The 20,517-nt window shown below is 39.0% G+C and overlaps 1 protein-coding gene and 1 pseudogene across 4 annotated transcripts in view; both read right to left on the minus strand.

Moving 5' to 3' along the window:
* Uprt (uracil phosphoribosyltransferase homolog) overlaps window positions 1-20,517 on the minus strand; it is a 154,642-nt gene that overhangs the window by 106,156 nt on the left and 27,969 nt on the right. For 2 of the 4 annotated variants that reach the window (XM_005369710.3, XM_005369711.3), the window contains one exon: window positions 15,924-17,423. The exons of the other annotated variants lie outside the window; for them this stretch is intronic. In XM_005369710.3, the coding sequence (XP_005369767.1) occupies window positions 17,317-17,423 (107 nt within the window). In that variant the 3' untranslated portion in view covers window positions 15,924-17,316. Of the gene's footprint in view, window positions 1-15,923; window positions 17,424-20,517 lie in introns of those variants that run through there. 4 annotated transcript variants of the gene reach the window in all.
* LOC101986727 lies at window positions 9,231-12,694 on the minus strand (annotated as a pseudogene).

The raw sequence follows: 20,517 nt of genomic DNA on the forward strand, positions 1-20,517 counted from the left end.
AAAACAATGAGGTCAAATGACCATGGACTGAAACCATGAGCCAAAATCAACCTTTCTTCCATTTAAATTAATTTCCCCAAGTATTTTGTAACAGCAATGGAAACCTAACAGATTCTACAAATACATACTTGCTTTTTCTTTACTTGGCTTCATTAAAATTTATAAAACTGAGATGAGTGTACAAAATGTTTGATTAGCATACTGAAACCATCAGCACCACCAAAAACCATAGTAATAATGACGACATAAAATTATATTAAAAATGGTTGCAGGCTAGGTGTGATTACACACACACACACACACACACACACACACACACAAACGTAACCCCTTTAATCCCAGTTCTTGAGAAGCAGAGACAGGAGGATCTCTGCAAATTCTGGGCCAGCCTGGTCTACTTAGTGAATTCTAGGATAGCCAGGGCTACCTAGAGAGACCCTGTCTCAAAAAAAATATTGCAAACAATGTATTTGTCAGCTTTTAATACATAGAGACACAGTATATACAATAGCTCAAAGATGGGAAGGGAAAACAGTGCTACAAAGGAGTAGCATCCCCATATGTCACTGAAATTAAGTTGGTATAGATTTGAGGTACTGTGATAGAATAAGAAATACATATGTGATCTCTCTTCTGGATCCTGGTGCACTACTCTCTTAAAGCCCTTAAAGTCTCTTAAGCTGTAAGTGACTTTTTGTATGGTAATGAGATGGCTGATTGTTGAGGGGTCCTGAATTGCTTTATGATGGGAACTGATTGCCTGGGAAATGAACTTCATTATTAGAACAGTGAAAATGTCAATCCCACTCTCCCCGAGCCAGCTTTCTTGGGAAAAGAAAAGGGATGAAGGTTGAGATCACTGAGTTGTGACCCAGCCACAGAGGAAGCAAGATGTTACTGCCTCATCAAAAAAGGTACCAAGCCATGTGGCCAACATAGACAAGAATTATGTGCTAATATAAGTTATAAGAATTAGCTAAGCAAACTGTCTCAGTGGATAACCCCCTCATGGTCTTGAATTCCTTACTCATACTCTCACTCCTTCCACTCTTCAACTGGATCTTGGGAGCTCAGTCCAATGCTCCAACATGGGTCATTGCCTCTGTTCCCCTCTGTTGTTGGACAAAGGTTCTATGGTGATATTTAAGATAATCATCAGTCTGACTACAGGGTAAGGTCAGTTCAGACACCCTTCCTCTATTGCTTAGGGTCTTAGCTAAGGTCATCTCTGCATTTTTTTAGAGCCAGGTTTCTTGTTAACTCCATAATGGCTCGCTGAATCAAAACGTCTCTTTCTTGTTCTCGTATCTGTCCTTCTTCCATCTTGCTCAAGTTCTCTTCAACCTCCCCCTTCTCCCCTTACTTCTACCCCTTGCCAAATTTTGTCTGATTCCAATTTCCAGGTGGGTCTATAATGTTTTTCTTTGGGTTCACCTTATTATTTAGTTTCTCTAGAATCCTGAACTATAGGCTGCTTGCCCTTTGTTTATGACTAGTATCCACTTATAAGTGAATACATACCATATTCATTTTTTGAGGGTCTGGGTTACCTCACTCAGGATAATATTTTCTAATTCAGTCCATTTCCAGTTGAAAAGTGGAAGGAGTGATAGTATGAGCAAGGAATTCAAGACCATGAGGGGGTCATCCACTGAGACAGTTTGCTTGAGCTAATGGGAGCTCACCAACTCCAACTGGACTGGGAGTGAACGGGCATGGGAACAACCAAGCCCCTCTGAAGAGGGTTGACAGTTGGGGCAGACTGTGGGGCCACTGATAGTGACACTGGGATGTCTCTCTACTGCATATACCAGCTTCATGGGATCCTATTCTCTTTAGATGTAAACCTTGCTAAACCTAGATGTAGTAGGGAGGGTTTTGGACTTTCCACAGGGTGGGGTGTATGGCACTTCCTTAGGGTTGGAAGGGGGAGGGTCTGTGGAGGGAGTGGGAGGAGGGACGGGAGTGGGAATTGGATTGGTATTTTTAAAATAATAATAATAAAAACAACAACAAAGAATTAGTTAATAAGAAGAGCCTGAGATACTGGGCCAATCAGTTTATAGTTGATGTACACCTCTGTGTGATTCTTTGGGACTGAATGACTACAAGACCTGGCAGGACAGAAAACCTCGGTCAACAGAATGGCACCCAATGTGGACACCTGCATCCACATAAAGCCTGAGAGAGCTTGGAAAGTAATTCCAAACAGAAAAGAATAGAATAAAGCATGATTTACTGAAAGCAGCACTTTCTCAAGTGGGCTCTGCTTGCTAGAGGCAAGCACTCTCATTTAAGAAAGGCTTCCTGACTCAGCATTAGCTGTAAAACCATGCAGCTCTTTTAAGAGGTCCTGCCATAAAACACTTAAATGGTGTTGATGAAAAGCTGACCGCATGATTTTTGGTGGTGGCAGGGACCTTGAAATGTCATAGAGTTGTGGTAATAAACATGGCTCCAGCTGGTACCTCTGCCATGAGGCTGGAATCTCAGAAAGCTAAGGAATGGCCTGGATCCAGCCATCAAAGCCGTGGCTTTAATCCTAGCCATATCACTTAGCAAATTAAAGACTCATGTGGTCAGAAAAAGAGAGATATATAGTAAAGATAGATTCAGATGAAGAAAACCTCTAAATGGTTTACAGTGTGTTTATATTTGTAGGCTTGGGAGAAAAAAGAAAAAAATCCTTAAAAATAAAAAAGAAAGAGAATAGTTGGGTGTGGTGACAAACATCTTTAATCCCAACATGTTGGAGGCAGACGGATTTCTGTGGGTTCAAGGTGTGGTGGCACATACCATTAATCCCAGCACTTGGGAGGCAGAGGCAGGCAGATCTCTGTGAGTTTAAGGACAACCTGGTCTACAGAGTTAATTACAGGACAGCCAAAGATACACAAAGAAACCCTGTTTCAAAAAGCCAAAAAATAAAAATCAAAAAATAGAATTTAAAATAAAGCCATGTAAAACATGGAAAACATACAGATAATCTGGATACTGTACGTTATTATGTTCTCTTTGAATTGTTTGAATGCTGAGGAAGGAGCAACAGCTGCTAAAAGATATTTGTTTATAAATGCTGCTGAATTAATCCAAGATAGGTATTTTGAAAATACCTTGACTTCAAAATTGAAGTCAAAAGGTATATTACTTTGGAGAAAAGGTTTTGCTTTTGTTTCCACAGGAAACGAAAGGCTGTGGACTCATTCCAGGTTAAGAAAAATCAGGTTTGATCAAAGAAGAGCCCCTGAAGAATCTCCAATAGGAGAAGATGGCCCAGATGATCCAGCATTTCAGAGGACCTCTGTTGGAGTTTCCTCTGAGTTCTATATCCAAAACAGTTTCAAGACTGCTGGCTGAGATAATCAAGCCTCACAGAATATTCCATTCAAGACTTGACCAAAATTCAATTTTTTTAGGTCCCCATAAGATTATCAGCACCCCCAATCAGTAGGAAGTAGCCTGAAAAACTATGCCCATATTCCCAAAAAATAATGGATTATGGATGTTTGCCTTTGTTTAGAATGTTGGTTACAAGTTGTTGTGAATAATGGTCAACAGAATAGCTAAACAAAGGAGATTTGATTCAGAGTTCTTAAAAAAAGGGGGAGGGAAGTATTGTGGGACAATGGTCTGTTCCGTGTCACTTATATTTTAAATAAATGCTGATTGGCCAGTAGCCAGGCAGGAAGTATAGGCAGGGCAATGAGAATTCTGGGAAGATGAAAGTTTCAGTCTGCAGTCCTGACCCAGCCTCAGAGGAAGCAAGATGAGACTGCTTCACCGAAAAAGGTACCAAGTCACATGGCCAACATAGACAACATAATTATGGGCTAATATAAGTTATAAGAATTAGTTAATAAGAAGAGCCTGAGGTACTGGGCCAATCAGTTTATAATTGAAAAAAAATGAGATCATCATCAATAGCCAGTGATGTAATGAGCCATTCGTATGTACTGAAGCCTTCATAAACCCTCAGACAGGCAGGACTCTAAGCACTTCAAGATGGTTGAACAAGTGAGCTTCCTGAAGCAAGGAGGACCTAGAAAAAGGTCACAGAAGCTGTACACTTCATAAATACATGACTCCATGCATCTCTTCCATCTGGCTGTTATCCGCATCTTTGACTTTACAATAAACCAATAAACAAGCATTTATCCAAGTACTGAGTTACGTGGCAACTTAATCAAGCCTAAGGAAGTGATCTTAGGAGCTCTCAATTTCAAGCTGGTTGGTCAGAAATGGGTAAAACAGTCTGGAGACTGCAACTGGCATTGCAAAGTGGTAATGGTGGTCAGTGATGGAGAACGAAGCACTTGACCTGTAGGATCAAATGCTATTTTCAGGTACAACAGGTCAGAATTGAATCAAATCAGACACTCAGCTGGTACTCACACCCTGGAAAATTGGTTGCTTGGTGTGTGAGGCAAAATCCCACATATCTGATACCAGCAGTGTTGTGGGGAGTGTGTGAGAGCAGGAAACACTTTGGGTTTTTTCTCCTTATCTAGTAGGATATAAAGTAGATTCTGGCAAGTGAAAATATATGGATGATTCCCAACTTCTGATGAGCTGACTTACAATTTTTGAATTTACAATGATGAAAAAGTGATATGTATTCAGTAGAAACCAAATATTGAATTTTTATCTTTTTCCAGGATAGCAATATGCAATATAATATGACCTTGCTATGCTGGGTAGTGGCAATGAACCACAGTTCCCATTAACCACATAATCGCTTTTCAGTGTGCTGCGTTGTTAAGCTATGCTGTTTGGTAACTTAGATATATTAAATTTATTTTCCATTTATGACATTTTCAACTGATCATGGATTTATCATTTGTTAAGGAACATGTATATTAACCAGTAAGGAAATAACTAAAAGTAATATAAAATAATTGAAGTAATTTAAGTATACCATTAGAAAATGTTCCCTTAATGCAGATGTTCTCAACCTGTGGGTCATGACCCCTTTGGGGGTCGAAAGACTTTTTCACAGTGGTCACATAAGACCATCAGAAAACAGAGATATTTACATTATGATTCATGACAGTAGCAAAATTAACAGACATGACGTAGTAATGAAAATAATTTTATGCTGGGAGTCTTCACAACATAAGAAACTGTCCTAAAGTGTCAGTAAAGCATTAGAAAGGTTGAGAACCACTGCCTTAATATATTTTTTAAAAAGTGGGCAAATGGAGCAGATGAGCCAGAATGATATTTATGGAAAATAACAAATAAAATGATAGGTATAAAATCAACTATATAATAATATTAAGCACAACTGGATTAAACAATCCAACTAAAAGCTATATATTGCTAAAACTCCATAGACAATATAGACTTAAAGATAAAAAGAGTTTGAAAACAAAAGGTTAAAAACCATTTATCATGCAAAGAAAAATCAAGTGGTTGTAATGGGCCAAATAAACTTTTAAAAATATTAACTGAGAGACTGGACATTTATCACACAAAGAAAAATTGAGTAATTATATCTGGCCAAATATACTTTAAAAACTGTTAACTGAGAGGCTGGAGATATGGCTCGGTGATTAAGAGCAATTGGTACTTTCGCAGAGGACCTGGTTCAGTTCTCAGCACCGACATGGCAGCCCATAGTCATCTGTAACTCCAGTTCCAAAGGATCTGACACCTTCTTCTGGCCTCCCTGATCACTGTGAATCCACATAGTGCACATACATACATGCATATAAAACATTAATACACATAAAAAGAAATAATTTTCCAAAATGGAAACAAATGCTAATTAAGATAAAGACATAAATTTTATAATGATACCCAATGATGGAATATGGAATTATTTTTCCAAATACCAGTAACAATAAATTATATTTGATTTCACCACTTTCATTCAACATTGGAATGGAGTTCCAGCCACTTTGAGAAAGAAGTTATCCAAATTGGAAAGGAATGGAAAATGATCCCTGTCCATTAATGATATGACCTTGTATATGGAAAAATCCTAATGAACATATACTCAAAATGAAAATTATTAAATGAATTCAGCAAAATTGCAGAATATAAAGTCAACACACAACATTCTAGCATTTTTATACACTAGCAATGAATGAATTAAAAGAAAATCAAGAAAAATCCATTTAGAATATTATAAAAGGCTTTCAATGTTTAAATGTAAATTGAACCAAGGAGATAAAAGCTTATGGCATGGAAATCACAAAATATTGTATCAAAAAAAGGCAAAGAAGACAAGTAAGTGGGAAGATTCTCCATGTCCATAGATTAGAAAACTTAATAGTAAGATGTCACTATTACCCAAAGTGACCTATGGCTTCATTGGAATCTCTATCAAAATCCCAATGCCTCTTCTGAGTCCTAAAATGCATAACGAATTACAAGGCTAGACAATGAAGAAAAGGAATAGCAAAGTAAGAGAACTCACTTTCTGATACCAAGATGTATTACAAAACCCCAGTAATCAAATTAGCATAAGGATACAAACAAAGGGTAATGAAGTAAAATTGAGAGTCCATAACACAAACTTTTATATTTGTTCTAGGCTATGGGTCAATGGTAAATTGTTTTCCTACTATGCACAGGGCACTGTTTTCAACCCTCAGTACTATACCACAGTACGACACACATAAATATAAGAAAAAAAAGAATTGAAAATTGCAGTTAACCCTTACCCATTGGGAGAGGTGGATGGGAGATGGACTGGGGGAAGGTAGGGTGGGGCAGGAGAAGGGGTTGGGTGGAGTGAGAACTATGGATGGAATGTAAGATAAAATGTTAAAAATACATTAAAATAAAAAGAAATGTGAAGTTATAAATATTGTGATAAACTCATGCCATTTTACTTTGCTTTTCCAAGAAGTGAATCATTGCTTTGTTCAGTGTTTCCATGCTGCATATACCAACCACTAATTTAGTCACTAGTAATTATTTTCATAACCAGTATCAGAGTGCTCAATTTTGATTAACACTTATTTTACTTAATAATCGTTCCTAAGTACTAGAGTAGAGATACTTTCACTTTGGCAAAGTGATAAAGTGCTTCCTTTAAGTGAAAAAGCAGAAGTTCCGGCTTAAGAAAACAACAATGAAGTACTCTGAAGCTGCTAAGACCCGCGGTAAGAATGAATCTCCACCCATGAAATCGCAAAGAAGGAGAAAGAAATTTGTGTTGGTTTTGCAGTCACACCTCAAACTGCAAAAACTATGGGCACAGCATGAAGAGTGCTTGACTGAGAGAGAAAGGAATGGAGTTCGTGGCTTGGTATTATCCCAGTTTACAGCCACCCACCGCAGTCTTACAGTTCATCCCTCGGAGATGCAGAAAGAACTACCGCAATTATATCATTAAACTTTTAGGCCACAATTTGTAAGGGCTTAATGGGATAAATTATAATTTCACCAGATCTTACAAAATTTGGACTCACCAAGAATGTAGCTCCATTGCCTAGTGGCTAAGATCTCCCAGTGAGTCTCTATCGGTGCAACTCTACAAGGTAAGTATGGCCTGAAAGGAAAGCACTTGCTAGATAGACTCAGATTGCTACTGCTGTCACTGAGAGTCAACAGTCAATGAATGTGACGTTCCTTCCTATGGTTATAATCAACTGTAGGCCCGAGGCTACAGCTCACTGATAAATCACTAGCCTACTACATGGCAAGGTCCTGGGTTCAATCCCCAGTAGTCCACTGTGATAAAGAAGGTATGGCAGAATTCATGGTTATGGGAGTATGTTGTAGCGATTCCTCACATCCCAGGAGATCAGTAAAACAGAAAGCAGCTGTGACTAGAAGCTAGGCTACACGTAATCTTGAAAGGCCTGCCCCAGCAACCTGTTGTCACTAGCTAGACTCCACCTCCTAAGGCTTCCATTGCCCCTCAAAAGAGCACCTCCACTTGGGGAACAAGCATTCAAAATGCAGGCATGTAAAATCAAGTATATATGACAGGAAAACAGAAGTGGAAATGACTGACAGGAGGATGACTGGGTGAAATGTAAATCTAATCAATCTTAATCAATAAAAACCGAGAGTCAGATAGCGGGATAAAACCTGAAAAATCAGAGAAGCAGAGAGGAGCAGCCGTCACTTGCTTCCTTCCTCTCTCATTCCTCAGTCCAAAAGGGCTGAGGGCCTGTCTACACCCCACCTTTTCACTTCCTGTCTCCCAACTCCTGCGTGCTGGGACTAAAGGCATGAGCCGTGAGTGCTCAGCTTTTATGGTTAACTAGTGGCTACCACCAACCTCTGATCACCAGGCAAGCTTTGTCAGAACACAAACAAAATATCATGTAACAGGTGGGCAAAGGTGGGATGAGGACATGGATGGGGATATTTTTTCAACATATAGTATTTATTTGTGTGAAAACTATAGAAATAAGTTAATTTTTAAAATTGCCTTTATAAAGGTTATTTCAGATTCAAGTAATAACAGCTATGAAGGAGCGCTATAAACAAACCTGTGTGGTTTTAGTTTTAAAAAGCAGGTTATAGGGGTTAGCCTATAGGTTGGTAGATCACTAGCCTACCGTGTCATTAGGCCCTAGGCTTGGTACCAGGCACCTCGGAAGGCTTTTTTTCCAAGTTACATCTACTATAGAGATTATCATTTGAGAATGAACTTCCAGAAAATTACTTCCGGTCTGGTCATCAAACTATGCAATATACAACGGATAGACTGACAGCTGAATAACTATCGACTTTGATCACTACTTAAAAAGATCTTTAGCTACTATGAATACAGTCATTGCCTGTGATGTCAAAGCGTTCTGTGCATATATACAAATCACCCTTGTTTCTGCAGATTTAAAGTTATTAAGACAGAGTTGGAGGCTAAAGAGATGGTTCAGTGAATACAAGCATGTGCTGTTCTTGAAGGAGACCTAAGATCGGTTCTCAAGACAACACTGGACAGCTCACATCTGCCTCTCTCCAGCTCCAGAAGATTTGAAGCCTTCTTCTGAACTCCGTGGTCACACACTCACGAGCACATAGCCACACAAAAAGGCACACATATACATAATTAAAAATATGGTGAATCTTTAAAAAGATTGAGACAATGTGTTCATGAAAGGTCTAAAGCAGAAGGTATTATCGCTTAGCTCAAATTCCCATTGGAATTGACTACCTTGAGACAAGAAAGGTTAGGCAGGAGTCTCTATAGCTTATGCAGAATAAATTGTTTCTTTTTGTTTTTGACTGGACGTAAGATTTAGACCTCAAGAGTGCAGGACTGGCTACTTGTCCAGAGTACTGCAATTGAGGATATATTTGACCACACAGCCATCAGGAGTGAGCCACTTCTCAGCTACTATGTCTTTTCATCCATCTGCATTAAACTTGGGGAAGCCCCACATCTTTGAGATGTGGATCTCCTGGTGGCCAGGGAGCTTGAACTTAGCTCTCCACATAGCGTCGATTCCAGGTTCCTTAATCTGTGGCTTGGTGTGGATAGACATGATGACCTTGCCAAGGAGTCCTGGAGCTGCCAAAAGGCATACACATACTTGTGTGGAGCCTGTTAAACTCAGCACAGGACATCTTGTTGGTGAAAATGACATGTAAAAGATGGCGCCTTACTTAGATATGAAAGCCATCCTTGCCACAACTCTTTCCCACGTATTTGTTGGCATAAGTACAAGTGGCCCTCGAGGGCTTTAGAGGAGAGTTCCTCACATTTATTTAACACCACGTGAACATGAAGTGGGAATTGATTAACTTGTGCCTTCTGTCCCAAGTCCGCTGCCCTGGCAGAAGTGAGTCTCTAAGTATTGTTCTTAAAATACGAGTGACACCAGGCTGGATGGCTATGGCGCATAGTGACAAGAGGATCTTAGGTGGAACACCAAAGGAAAAGAGAGAATAAATTATTTTTCTTTTTTTGTGTTTCTTTTCCTACTAGTTAAATTTATTCATTTATTTTACATCCCAACCAAAATTTCCCCTCCCTCTCTCCTCCCACCTCCCCTCCCAATCCACTCCTGTTTCTGTTCAGAAAGGGGCAGACCTCCTATGGGTATCAACAAAGCATGGCATAGCAAACTGAGGTAGGACTAAACTCCTCCCCTTTTATTAAGGTTGGACAAGGCAACCCAGAATGAGGACTAGGTTCCCAAAAGTTAGCCAAGGCATTAGGGACATTCCCTGATCCCACTGCTAGGAGTCTCACAAGCTACACAACTATCACACATATATAGATGGTCTACATGGGTCCCATGGAGGTTCCCTGGCCTGCCTGATACAATCCTTCCTCCCTCTCTTCAGCAGGATTCCCTGAGTTCAGTCCAGTGGCTGGCTGTGAGTCTCTGCATCTGTTTTCATCAGTTACTGAATGAAGGCTCTCTGATGACAACTTGGGTAGACACTAATATAGCCTCTCTGGGGCTGTGGATTGTAGTATGGTTGGTTACCCTTTACTTTACAGCTAATAACCACTCATGAGTGAGGAAATGTTTGTCTTTCTGGGTCTGGGTTACCTCACTCAGGATGATTTTTTCCTAGTTCCACTCATTTGCCTGAGAATTTCATGATGTGATTGCTTTTAACATCTGAGTAACAGTCCATTGCGCAAATGTACCATATTTTCTTCATCCGAGAATAAAATATTTCCAAGCATGACTACCATCCACATAATCTTAGTAAGGAGATGCAGTATCTGTAGGTACAAAACATGTTTTCTAATCGTGCTAAGGCAATTACAATGGCAACAACATGCCTGGTGGATTAGACACTTGTCCACAGGACAGAAGAGAGCTATGTGAGAAACAGGTACCAGCTTAGGCATCAAACTGCCAGGAAGGCTCGGTAGAAGGATTGTTGTGAGTTTGAGGTCACTCTAAGCTATGTAGTGATACAAGGATAGTCTGAGCTCCAGAGTAAGACCTTTTCTTAAAAAAAAAAGAAAGACAGCATGCGTTATTATTTTTCATTTATTTAAATTTATTTTAAGTGATCCATAGAAACAAAATTTGTACATATTAATGGGATACCATGATATTTCAACACATGTACACATTATATAAATTTAAATCATGTTCATCTTTTCCTCATTATTACTTCTTCATATTAAAAACTTAACAAAATATTTTCTAATTTTTTTTATGTATAGTACATTAATGATGATCTACAGACACCCTTACTATGTAATAGCACAGCAGAACTTTCTTCTATCTAAGTAACTATAACTTAGTGACACTTGTTCAGCCTTTCCTCATTCAGCCATCCGTCCCCAAACTTTGGTAACAAGTACTCTACTGTCAACCTGCACAAGATTAGTTGTCATCAGATCCCACATAGTAGAAGTCATACAGCTTCACAGTTTCACTCACTTAACATAATCTCCAGTTCCATCCAATTTTGTCACAAAATCATTCCTATGCATGGCTGAATAGCATCCCATTGTATAAATGTACTATACTTTATTGATACATTCATCACTGACATACACTTTGGCTGTTCCTATTGGTTAGTTATTGACAATACTGCTGCAATGAACATGGGAGTGCAAATGTCTCTGCAGCCTGATAATTTCATTCTCTCTGCTTACATACTCAGTAGTGTGACTGCTGGAGCAAAGTGAGTTTCCTATTAAAGAATGGCATTCACAAGAGAATGGTGAGTCAAGTGGACTAGAAGAGCCGAAGGGTCACTCTTCCAGAAGACAAGAAAAGGAAAGGAATCAGCCTGGAAAGATGGTAAGGGTTTAGCAACCTGGGCCAGGCAGATTCCTTGAATCAAGCTGGACAGTGTTAGGACTCACAGCTGGGTAAAGGCTTGTATCACGAACAAATAGGGTCTTTAGAACAATTTAAAATAGTTGAAGCCTGACCCAGATATAGCCCTTCATGATAGGCAATGACATATCAACACTTGTGGAATTCCTATGAGCCTCCAAACTTATAAGTTCTCTGAAGGTCAAAACAACTTATATTAATATGCACTTACTTGTTCTCACCCCAAGAATGGAGCAAAGGAAGTTGCACCTGATTTCACAGCAGAAGTAGAAATAATTCTAAATTACACTCTTAGATTTGCCATAAGAATCCTGCCCTGCCAGGAGTGACAGTGCACACCTTAAATCTCACCACTTTGGAGGCAGAAGCAGGTGGATCTCTGTGAGTTTGAGGCCAGCCTGGTCTGCATAGTAAGCAGGGCTATATAGTGAAATCCTATCTCAAAAAAAGTAATAATAACAAAGAAAAAACAGGCCCTGCCACACATGGAAACAGTCTCAGCAAAAGACTGTGGATTGGAAAACGATGACTAGTTTCGTCACTACAATTATGTGCCCCTTCCATTCATATTGAAGCTCTAATCCCCAATACCTCAGGCTGTGACTATATTGGAGCTAGAGCTTTTAAGGAAGTGATTTGGTTAAAACAAGGCCATTGAATAGGCCCTAATACAATCTGACTATGATCATATGAAGAGAAAATCTGAACACACAAAGAAATACCAAGGACATACATACAGGTGGAAGACCGTGAAAAGCCAAGTCAAAGAGAGGCTTCTGAAAAGTACACAAACATATCAACACTTTGATTGTGGACATGTGCTGCCTCCAAAACTATTTCTGTTGTTAAAACCATTCAGTCTGGTATTTTGTTACAACAGCACAAATACACTAATATACTGACTTGGAACCTGGACATAAATCCAGCTGAACTGCGACATCATCTTTCCCTAAGAACATCTGGCACATGGTTAAGAGCCAATTATTTGGGGGAAAGTATAATGGGATTTCAGTAACCTGTAGGTAAAACAGCTTCTGCATGATACGGTGGAAGGTGAGTGTTGCTGGTGAAGTTCAAGAACATTAAACAGGTCACAGAATGCATGGATAATTATATGTATCTAACAATTTAAGTTTCTTTAAGACATGGTATCAGTAGAAAATGACTGACATGAGGAGAAACTAGATATAGCTAACAAATGATAAGCAGTTTAATATAAGCTTATCATTAAGTTCAAATAAGACAAAGGGAAAATAATCATATTAATATAAAACTATGGAGGTGTATATAATGGCTTTATAGGATGGATTAACCGCTTCAAGTTTGTTTATATTTTACATGAAAACCTCCAAATGTTGGATAAACTCATGTTATTATTTGTATAACTTATCTGCTATATAACTGCTATAGGGAGACTAGGCTGATCAAGTGTGGTGGTACATGCCTTTAGTCCCAGCACTATAAGTTTGAGGACAGCCTGGTCTACACAGTAAATTTCAGAACAGCCAGAGCTACATAATAGAGAAACAATTCCTCAAAAAGTGGGGAAGGGACTGGGTCAATGTCCTGGAGGGTAGACTCAGTGGAAAGAGTTGACACAAATGTCATCAAGACATAAAGTAGAATCATGAGTAATACTCAATCCAAAAGAAGGTGAAAATGAGGAAAAAGTAAATAAAGAACAAATAGCGGATCTCTGTGAGTTCGAGACCAGCCTGGTCTACAGAGCGAGTTCCAGGACAGGCTCCAAAAAGCACAGAGAAACCCTGTCTCGAAAAACCAAAAAAAAAAAAAAAAAAAAAAAAAAAAAAAAAAAAAAAAAAAAACAAATAGAAGGCAAAGAGCAAGTTGGAGATCTAAAACCAATCAGGCCAATAATTACATGACATGAAAATTATCTAAACACTGCACCAAAAGGCAGACACTGTCAAACTGGATGTTTTAAAAAGCAAGACACAGACCTAAAGCTGCCTATAAGAAATTCAGATGAAATACAACCATGTTAAAAGTAAAGCTAGTCCAAAGAAAACTGGAATTGTTAGTACCATCAGCTAAAACAGATTTCAGCACAAAGAGTATTAACAAGTACAAAACAGAACATTTCTGAATGACAAAGGGTCATATTATCAAGAGACTACTGCAATTCTAACAGTCTGTACCTAACAAGAGTACTCTAAATACACAAAGCAAAACCTTCACTGAACTGAAAGAAAAAAAAAACGAATACAACACTTCAATCTGAGCTTTCAATATCCTTCTAATAATCAATAGAACAAGTAGACAGAAAAAAAATCAGTCAAGGAGCAGAAAACTTGAACAGCTTTATCAATGAACATAACCTGACATTCATAGTAAACAATACAGGATATGCATGCATTCCAAGAAAGCATGGAAGACTTACCAAATAACAATAATTTATGGACAAGATCCTATGTCAAAAACCCTCATAAATTAAAAGGATTCAAACATAACAATTATATTCTCTCACCAAAATGGAATTAAATTAGGAAACAGTATCAAAGAAAAATATGGAGAAATTGCACAAATATTTGCAATTTGTTGATGATTTTAAATGACCCTGGGTTGGGGAAATAAAAAGAAAATGAGAAAATATTTTTACCTGAATGAAAATGAAAACATGCCAGGCGATGGTGGCGCACGTTTTTAATCCCAGCACTCGGGAGGCAGAGGCAGGCAGATCTCTGTGAGTTCGAGACCAGCCTGGTCTACAGAGCCAGTTCCAGGACAGGCTCCAAAAAGCCACAGAGAAACCCTGTCTCGAAAAAAACCAAAAAAAAGAAAATGAAAACATATAAAAAAAACCAGCTATATCTTTATAGGGAATTTTATGTCATTAAAATTAATGTTTATATTACAAAAAGGAAAAATGTTGGAAATCAAGACATTGAATCAGAAACTGTAGGGATGGGGGTCCAGCAATCTGTAGCCCTCTAAGCAATTATGATGCATGTCATACCTTGAGAATTACTGCTATGTGTTATTTGCATGTTGGTTTTGCTCTAGCCTTTATTCTTCAATAAAGAACCTACACAATTTATACTGCTCTGAAGTTCATGTCACTAAAGTCAATCTTACTTTCAGTAGTCTGTTAATCTTATGTTGACTTTAGAAAATAGAGTCCTGCAAGTGATTAACACTGCAAGTAAGAGTTTGTTTGCTAAAACATTCCAAAATTCCGAGACCATTGTTGTATCTGCAGGAGTGTAGAGTACAAGCATCAGCGGGAAATATGACCTTATTGAATAATTCCTACTGTTTATACTAGGCTTCCCACATGGGAATCAAATGTAGTTAACTTTTAGTCATATTCATTGCTGAAAAGCAACAGACATTTGGATCTAAATGGTTAACGATATAAAAAGAATTTGTTTAAGCTGGGCATGCTGGTTGTAAGCCTTTCATCCCAGAACTCAATGGAGGCAATGAGGCAAGGTCAGAGTTGACTACACGGAAAGTTCAAAGTCAGCCTGGGCTACAGAAGATCATCTTTCAAAACAAAAACGAATTTGCTTGAAATATGGTTTCATGCCTAAAGTTGGACATGAAATTATTTCAAGTTCTGGAAAGCACTTCAAACAAAATACTGCAGCCCAAAGAAGCACCAATTCAATTCAGTTGCAGCAACTCTCAGATTGGCAGGCAAAAAAAAAAACCTCAAACACAAAATCCTCCTCCCTCAACTTCCTCAATGCTGGGGTGACAGGAATGCTCTTTCACATCTGGCATCATCTTTCCAAATGATTCAATGCGAGAATGATGTCAACAGATCTGGCCCATCTGAATTTTCTACCCACATCATTCCTGGGCCACCTAACTAACAAATGCAAATAAAACTGGCAGCTGGGAAAGGTGGTGAACACCTTTAATACCGGCACTTAACAAGCAGGAGGATCTCTGTGAGTTCCAGGCCAGCCTGGTCTACATAGAAAATCCCAGGCCAGCTAGGGCTATACGGTGAGACCTGTCTTTTTTTTTAAAAAAAAAAAAATCAGTAAGAACTTGAAGGCAACATTATGCCATGGAAGAACTGTTAGATGAATTTTAATCCTATTACATGATAGTCTCCAAAACTAAAGTAGCTGGGCATGGTGGTGCACACCTTTAATCCCAGCACTCTGGAGCCTGAAGCAGGCCTCTGAGTTCAAGGCCAGCCTGGTCTGCAGAGCAAGTTCCAGGACAGCCAGGGCTACCAGAGAGAAACCCTGACTCAAACAAACAACAACAACAACAGCAAAAGTAAAAGTACAGTGAACCCTAGTAGTCTAGGATCCCAAGGTAAAATCCAGTCAGTCAACTCAAGGGTGCTTTCCTTCCCTGACCCTCACTGATTTGTTTTTTCAGTTTTAGCTCTCTCTTAAGAATCTACCTTCTGCTCAATTGTATGCTTTTGAACAGAACCCCACAGCAGCTGTCTGTGGGGCCATGAGCATGTAATTATGCAAGTAATCACGTAGAAGCCACAGTCAAAAGTTTTAACATCAACGTAAAATGGGATGGGGTTTTACAAGCACATTTCAAAAGTGCAAAGATTGAGTTTCATATTGTTTCTCTCCCTTTCAGAAGCGAAGATATAAGCACATACAAACCTCAGATATTTTTAAAGAACATTGGTTTTTTTCCCTCTACTTTAATATAGCTATAGCTGTAAACCATGCAAAATAACTAAGCTCCAAACCGAAAACAACTAGTAGAAGCAACTAAATAAAAAGAACTGTGCTGATTTACTTATTGGCCACAAATAAGAGGCAGCAAAGCCTCTACACTTTCCTGCACACCTCGGAAAGAATCCCAATTCCCTGTGCAGGGCTGATGTAGCTCTCTCTTGTCAGCATCAGGCATCCATGATTCGGTCCCTGTACATTCATCCATGTTACAGATCCAGAAACTGTCAAGGCCCTGCCAACGTTCTCACTGTATTACAGTTTGGCAAGCACCTTCCCTCAACCCCCAGTTTGGGGAATGATCTATATAAGGAACACAACAGTTTTTCTGAAGAGTTAACCAGACATCCTGGATCTGAAAAGTAAGTGAGGACATTAACGGCAATATAAAATTCCAGGATATATTCTTGTTCTCTCTTTTCCAAGATACCTGTGCATATAGTACAAGGAAGTCTAAGAGTACGGAGGACGACAACAGCCACATACAGAAAAACATCCTAGAGCTAAAAGCACAGTAAAGCAAATGTAAACTGCAGCAGGCCAAAGAACTAACTCTAGTTTGGGTTTCTTTGCAGCTGCAAGCAACCTCCAAACCAAGAGGGTCACAAGTTCGACAGTTTGCATGCACTGAGTGAGGGTTCAGTGAGTTCCATGAGCAGATGATTACAATTTCCATCTTTCTAAGCACTGTGGGTGTGCTTCACTGTAGATTTTGGTACCACATGGGAAGAAATGATCAAATCAAACATAAACTTCCTATATTTCTTGTTACTATACCTACTTCCAATGTTAAAAGGCATTCCTAATGTATTTTCTCCATTATTTCTCAAACAAATTAATAAAAAACAAATATGAAATTCATTTACAACCATAATATTATGCAAAGCACTTCATCTTCCTTTAACAACTTAGTCTGTTCCAAAGTATTTCTGTCCAAAATGTGTAGGTGCAACAGGATGAACTTCAGTAGTTAAAATTGTGATCTCTGGAAATTCTTGAATGATTGATTTGGCACCTTCAAAATATAAAAATAATTATTACTGCAAGATTTTTGGTAACACTAGTTAGAATTCAGGAATTGTATAATCATTGTCTCCAGACTTAATACTGACAGAAAACAGGGAACAATCATCTTTGGATACTGAATTAGGCATGCTTAATCTCTTTATATAACATCCACTATGTGAAAAGTTTTGTTAATAGTTCAGACCATGCTCCAGCCCACTCAATAATATGGTCTGAAAATCAAATTATTCAGTCATACCAGCTTTGGCTAGAATCAAGTAATATGGCACTCCCTAAAAGGATAATCCCATGAAATGAGAGTTTTCCAATGAAAACCCCAGGAAATAAGTGTGAAGGCGTATTTGGTATGTCAGAGAATGCTAACTGTTTAGAAAGAAGGATTTGAGCTTTAGGTGAGGGGTTGGGCAGGGAATTTAGACTAGCTGGGACAACCAAACCAAAGCACCACAGTAAAAGCTGCTACACAATGTGGATTTTTCAGTTTTAATGCCAAACAATGATACACTGTTCCAATTAATACAACTACAACTAAAGAGATTATTTTTTCTTTTGCTAGAGGTGGATAATTACTGGATTTTCTTAATGTTTTGAATGTCACCAGTGCTACATACAATGGACAATCAAGCAAATCACCCTTTGTCACCGCTGGTATTTGAATTACAGGTACACTGAGGTTACAAAAGAACAAAGTAATCCAATAGACCACAATTAGTACACAATAGCCTACTTAGAATAGCCTTCTAACACACATGCTGTGGCTTCTTGAAGTTTGCCTAAAACTTAGGCTAGCTGGGAATGCGAGAACAGCCTAACTAGTGAGTAAAACACTGAGAAAATGTCCAAAACCCCAAAAGCTTAAAAGTGAAAGTCATTCAGAATTAAACCGGAAAATAAGCACTATTAGCACTGTGTGTGCAATTTGAAACCATTGAGTATCTTCCTAGCCACTCATGTTGAGGTCAAATTTATTTGGTTTTATGCTGAACTCTACTTTTGGTAATTAGTTTTATAATTTGTATTGGTCATCTCTAAACTTACTGATAACATTTCACAGTATTTCTTTATATTTCTATGAATTCTTTGAGAATTCCATACAATATATTTTGATCTTACTCATACCTCGCCCCCACTCCCTATCCACCCAACTTTGTGGATGTTTGCGTTCTCTCCTTTCCTCTTGTCACCTTCAACCATCAAGCCCAGGCTGTTTTACCCAACTCTGGTGTGTTGATCTGGTAGGAGTCAAACCATTAAAAAAGCTGACTCTCCCTCTCCCAGCACCTATCAAAGGCCAGCAGCGCCTCAGCTAATGGTAGGACTTCGTGTCCACCTTCCCTACCTCCATGTTAGGATTCTATCTGGCCTGAGCCTGCATGGGTCTTATGCACAGTCATACATCCTCTATGAGTTCATATGTGTAACTGTTCTGTCTGTAAAACACTGTTTCCCTAAAGTTATCCGCTACTTCTGGCTCTTAAGATCTTCCCACCCCTCCTAAAAGGTCCTTGAGACTTTGAAGGAGGGATGCATTTCACAGTACGCAATTCTCTTGTTTGTGCTGCTTTTTCACACTTGCTATCTATATTTTTATATCACTAAATGTTTTGTCTAAAGCAACTTTTGATGTGGAATATTATTTTAAGATATGTTAATTTATTCATGCCATGGAACATTTATTTAATGATGCAAAGATGTGTTTCATTCTTTTATGTTGCATTTGTTTAACTTTGTAAAGCTGTGATTCTCTGCTTGTCTAAAACATCAGATTGGTTTAATAAAGAGGCGAATGGCCAATAGGAAGGCAGGAGAAAGGATAGGTGCGGCTGGCAGGCAGAGAGAATAGATAGGAGGAGAAATCTGGATGGGGATAAGAAGGAGCAAGATAGAACAAGGAGAGGAGGACATCAGGGACCAGCCACCCAGCAAGTCATGAAGAAAGAAGCAAAGAAAAGTATACAGAAATAAAGAAAGTAAAAGCCCAGAGGGAAAAGATAGATGGGATAATTTAAGCTAAAAATATCTTGCTATATAGTCCACAACTTCAGAGAAGCTAGGTAACAAGGAGAACCCTAAGAGAGACATATACGGATCTCCCTGGGAATGGGAGATATCTTGACTGAGGGAGCCATTATGGAGCTACCATGATACCTGGCACCAGTGAAATTCCCAGGAATTCACAGGGATGACCCCAGATTAAGACCCTAAGGAATAGTGGAGACAGTGCTTGAACTGGCCTTGCCCTGTAGTCAGATTGATGACTACCTTAATTGTCATCATAGAAACTTCATCCAGTAACTGATGGAAGCAGATGCAGAGATCCACAAAGCTGTGGGCCAGGCCCCCAGAGTTCATTTGAAGAGGGAGGAGCAACAATATGAGCAAAGGGGTCAAGACCATGATGGGTAAACCCACAGAAACAGCTGACCTGAGCTAGTGGGAGCTCACTAACTCTGGACTGATAGTGGGGGAACCTGCATAGGACCAAACTAGGCCCTCTGAATGTGGGTGACAGTTGTGTGGCTGGGGCAGTCTGTGAGCTCACTGGCTGTGAGACCAGGACTTATCCCTAGTGCTTGAAATGGCTTTTCGAAGCCAATTCTCTTTGGAGGGATACCTTGCTCAACCTAAATATGGAGGGGGGGGGGACTTGGTTCTGTCTCAAAGTGATGTGTCAGACTTTGTTGACTTTCCATGGGAAGCCTTACCCTCTCGGAGGAGTGGATGGGCGGAAGGGAGTGAGAAATGGAATCGGCATGTAAAATGAGAAAAGATCGTTTTTAAAAATTAATTAACATAAAAAAGTAATTAAGACAATCTGGCTAGAAACAAGCCAAGCTAAGGATGGGGATTTATAAGAAAGAATAAGACTCCATGTGTGATTAATTTACAAGTTGAGTAGTGGACCCTCCAAAAAGCGAAAGCGAAAGCGGTAAGAAGACTAAAAGAACCAATAACAAACTTCTGCAAGGTATGTAATAAACCTCTAAATAGATACTGCTTATATACCCATTTTCTTATCAGTCAAGTATATATAATTCCTTTGTTGTTGTTTTTGAGACAGTCTTGCTATATAGTAAGGTTTT

Source organism: Microtus ochrogaster, unplaced genomic scaffold, assembly GCF_000317375.1.
Source record: "Microtus ochrogaster isolate Prairie Vole_2 unplaced genomic scaffold, MicOch1.0 UNK57, whole genome shotgun sequence".
Taxonomy (NCBI): Eukaryota; Metazoa; Chordata; class Mammalia; order Rodentia; family Cricetidae; genus Microtus; species Microtus ochrogaster.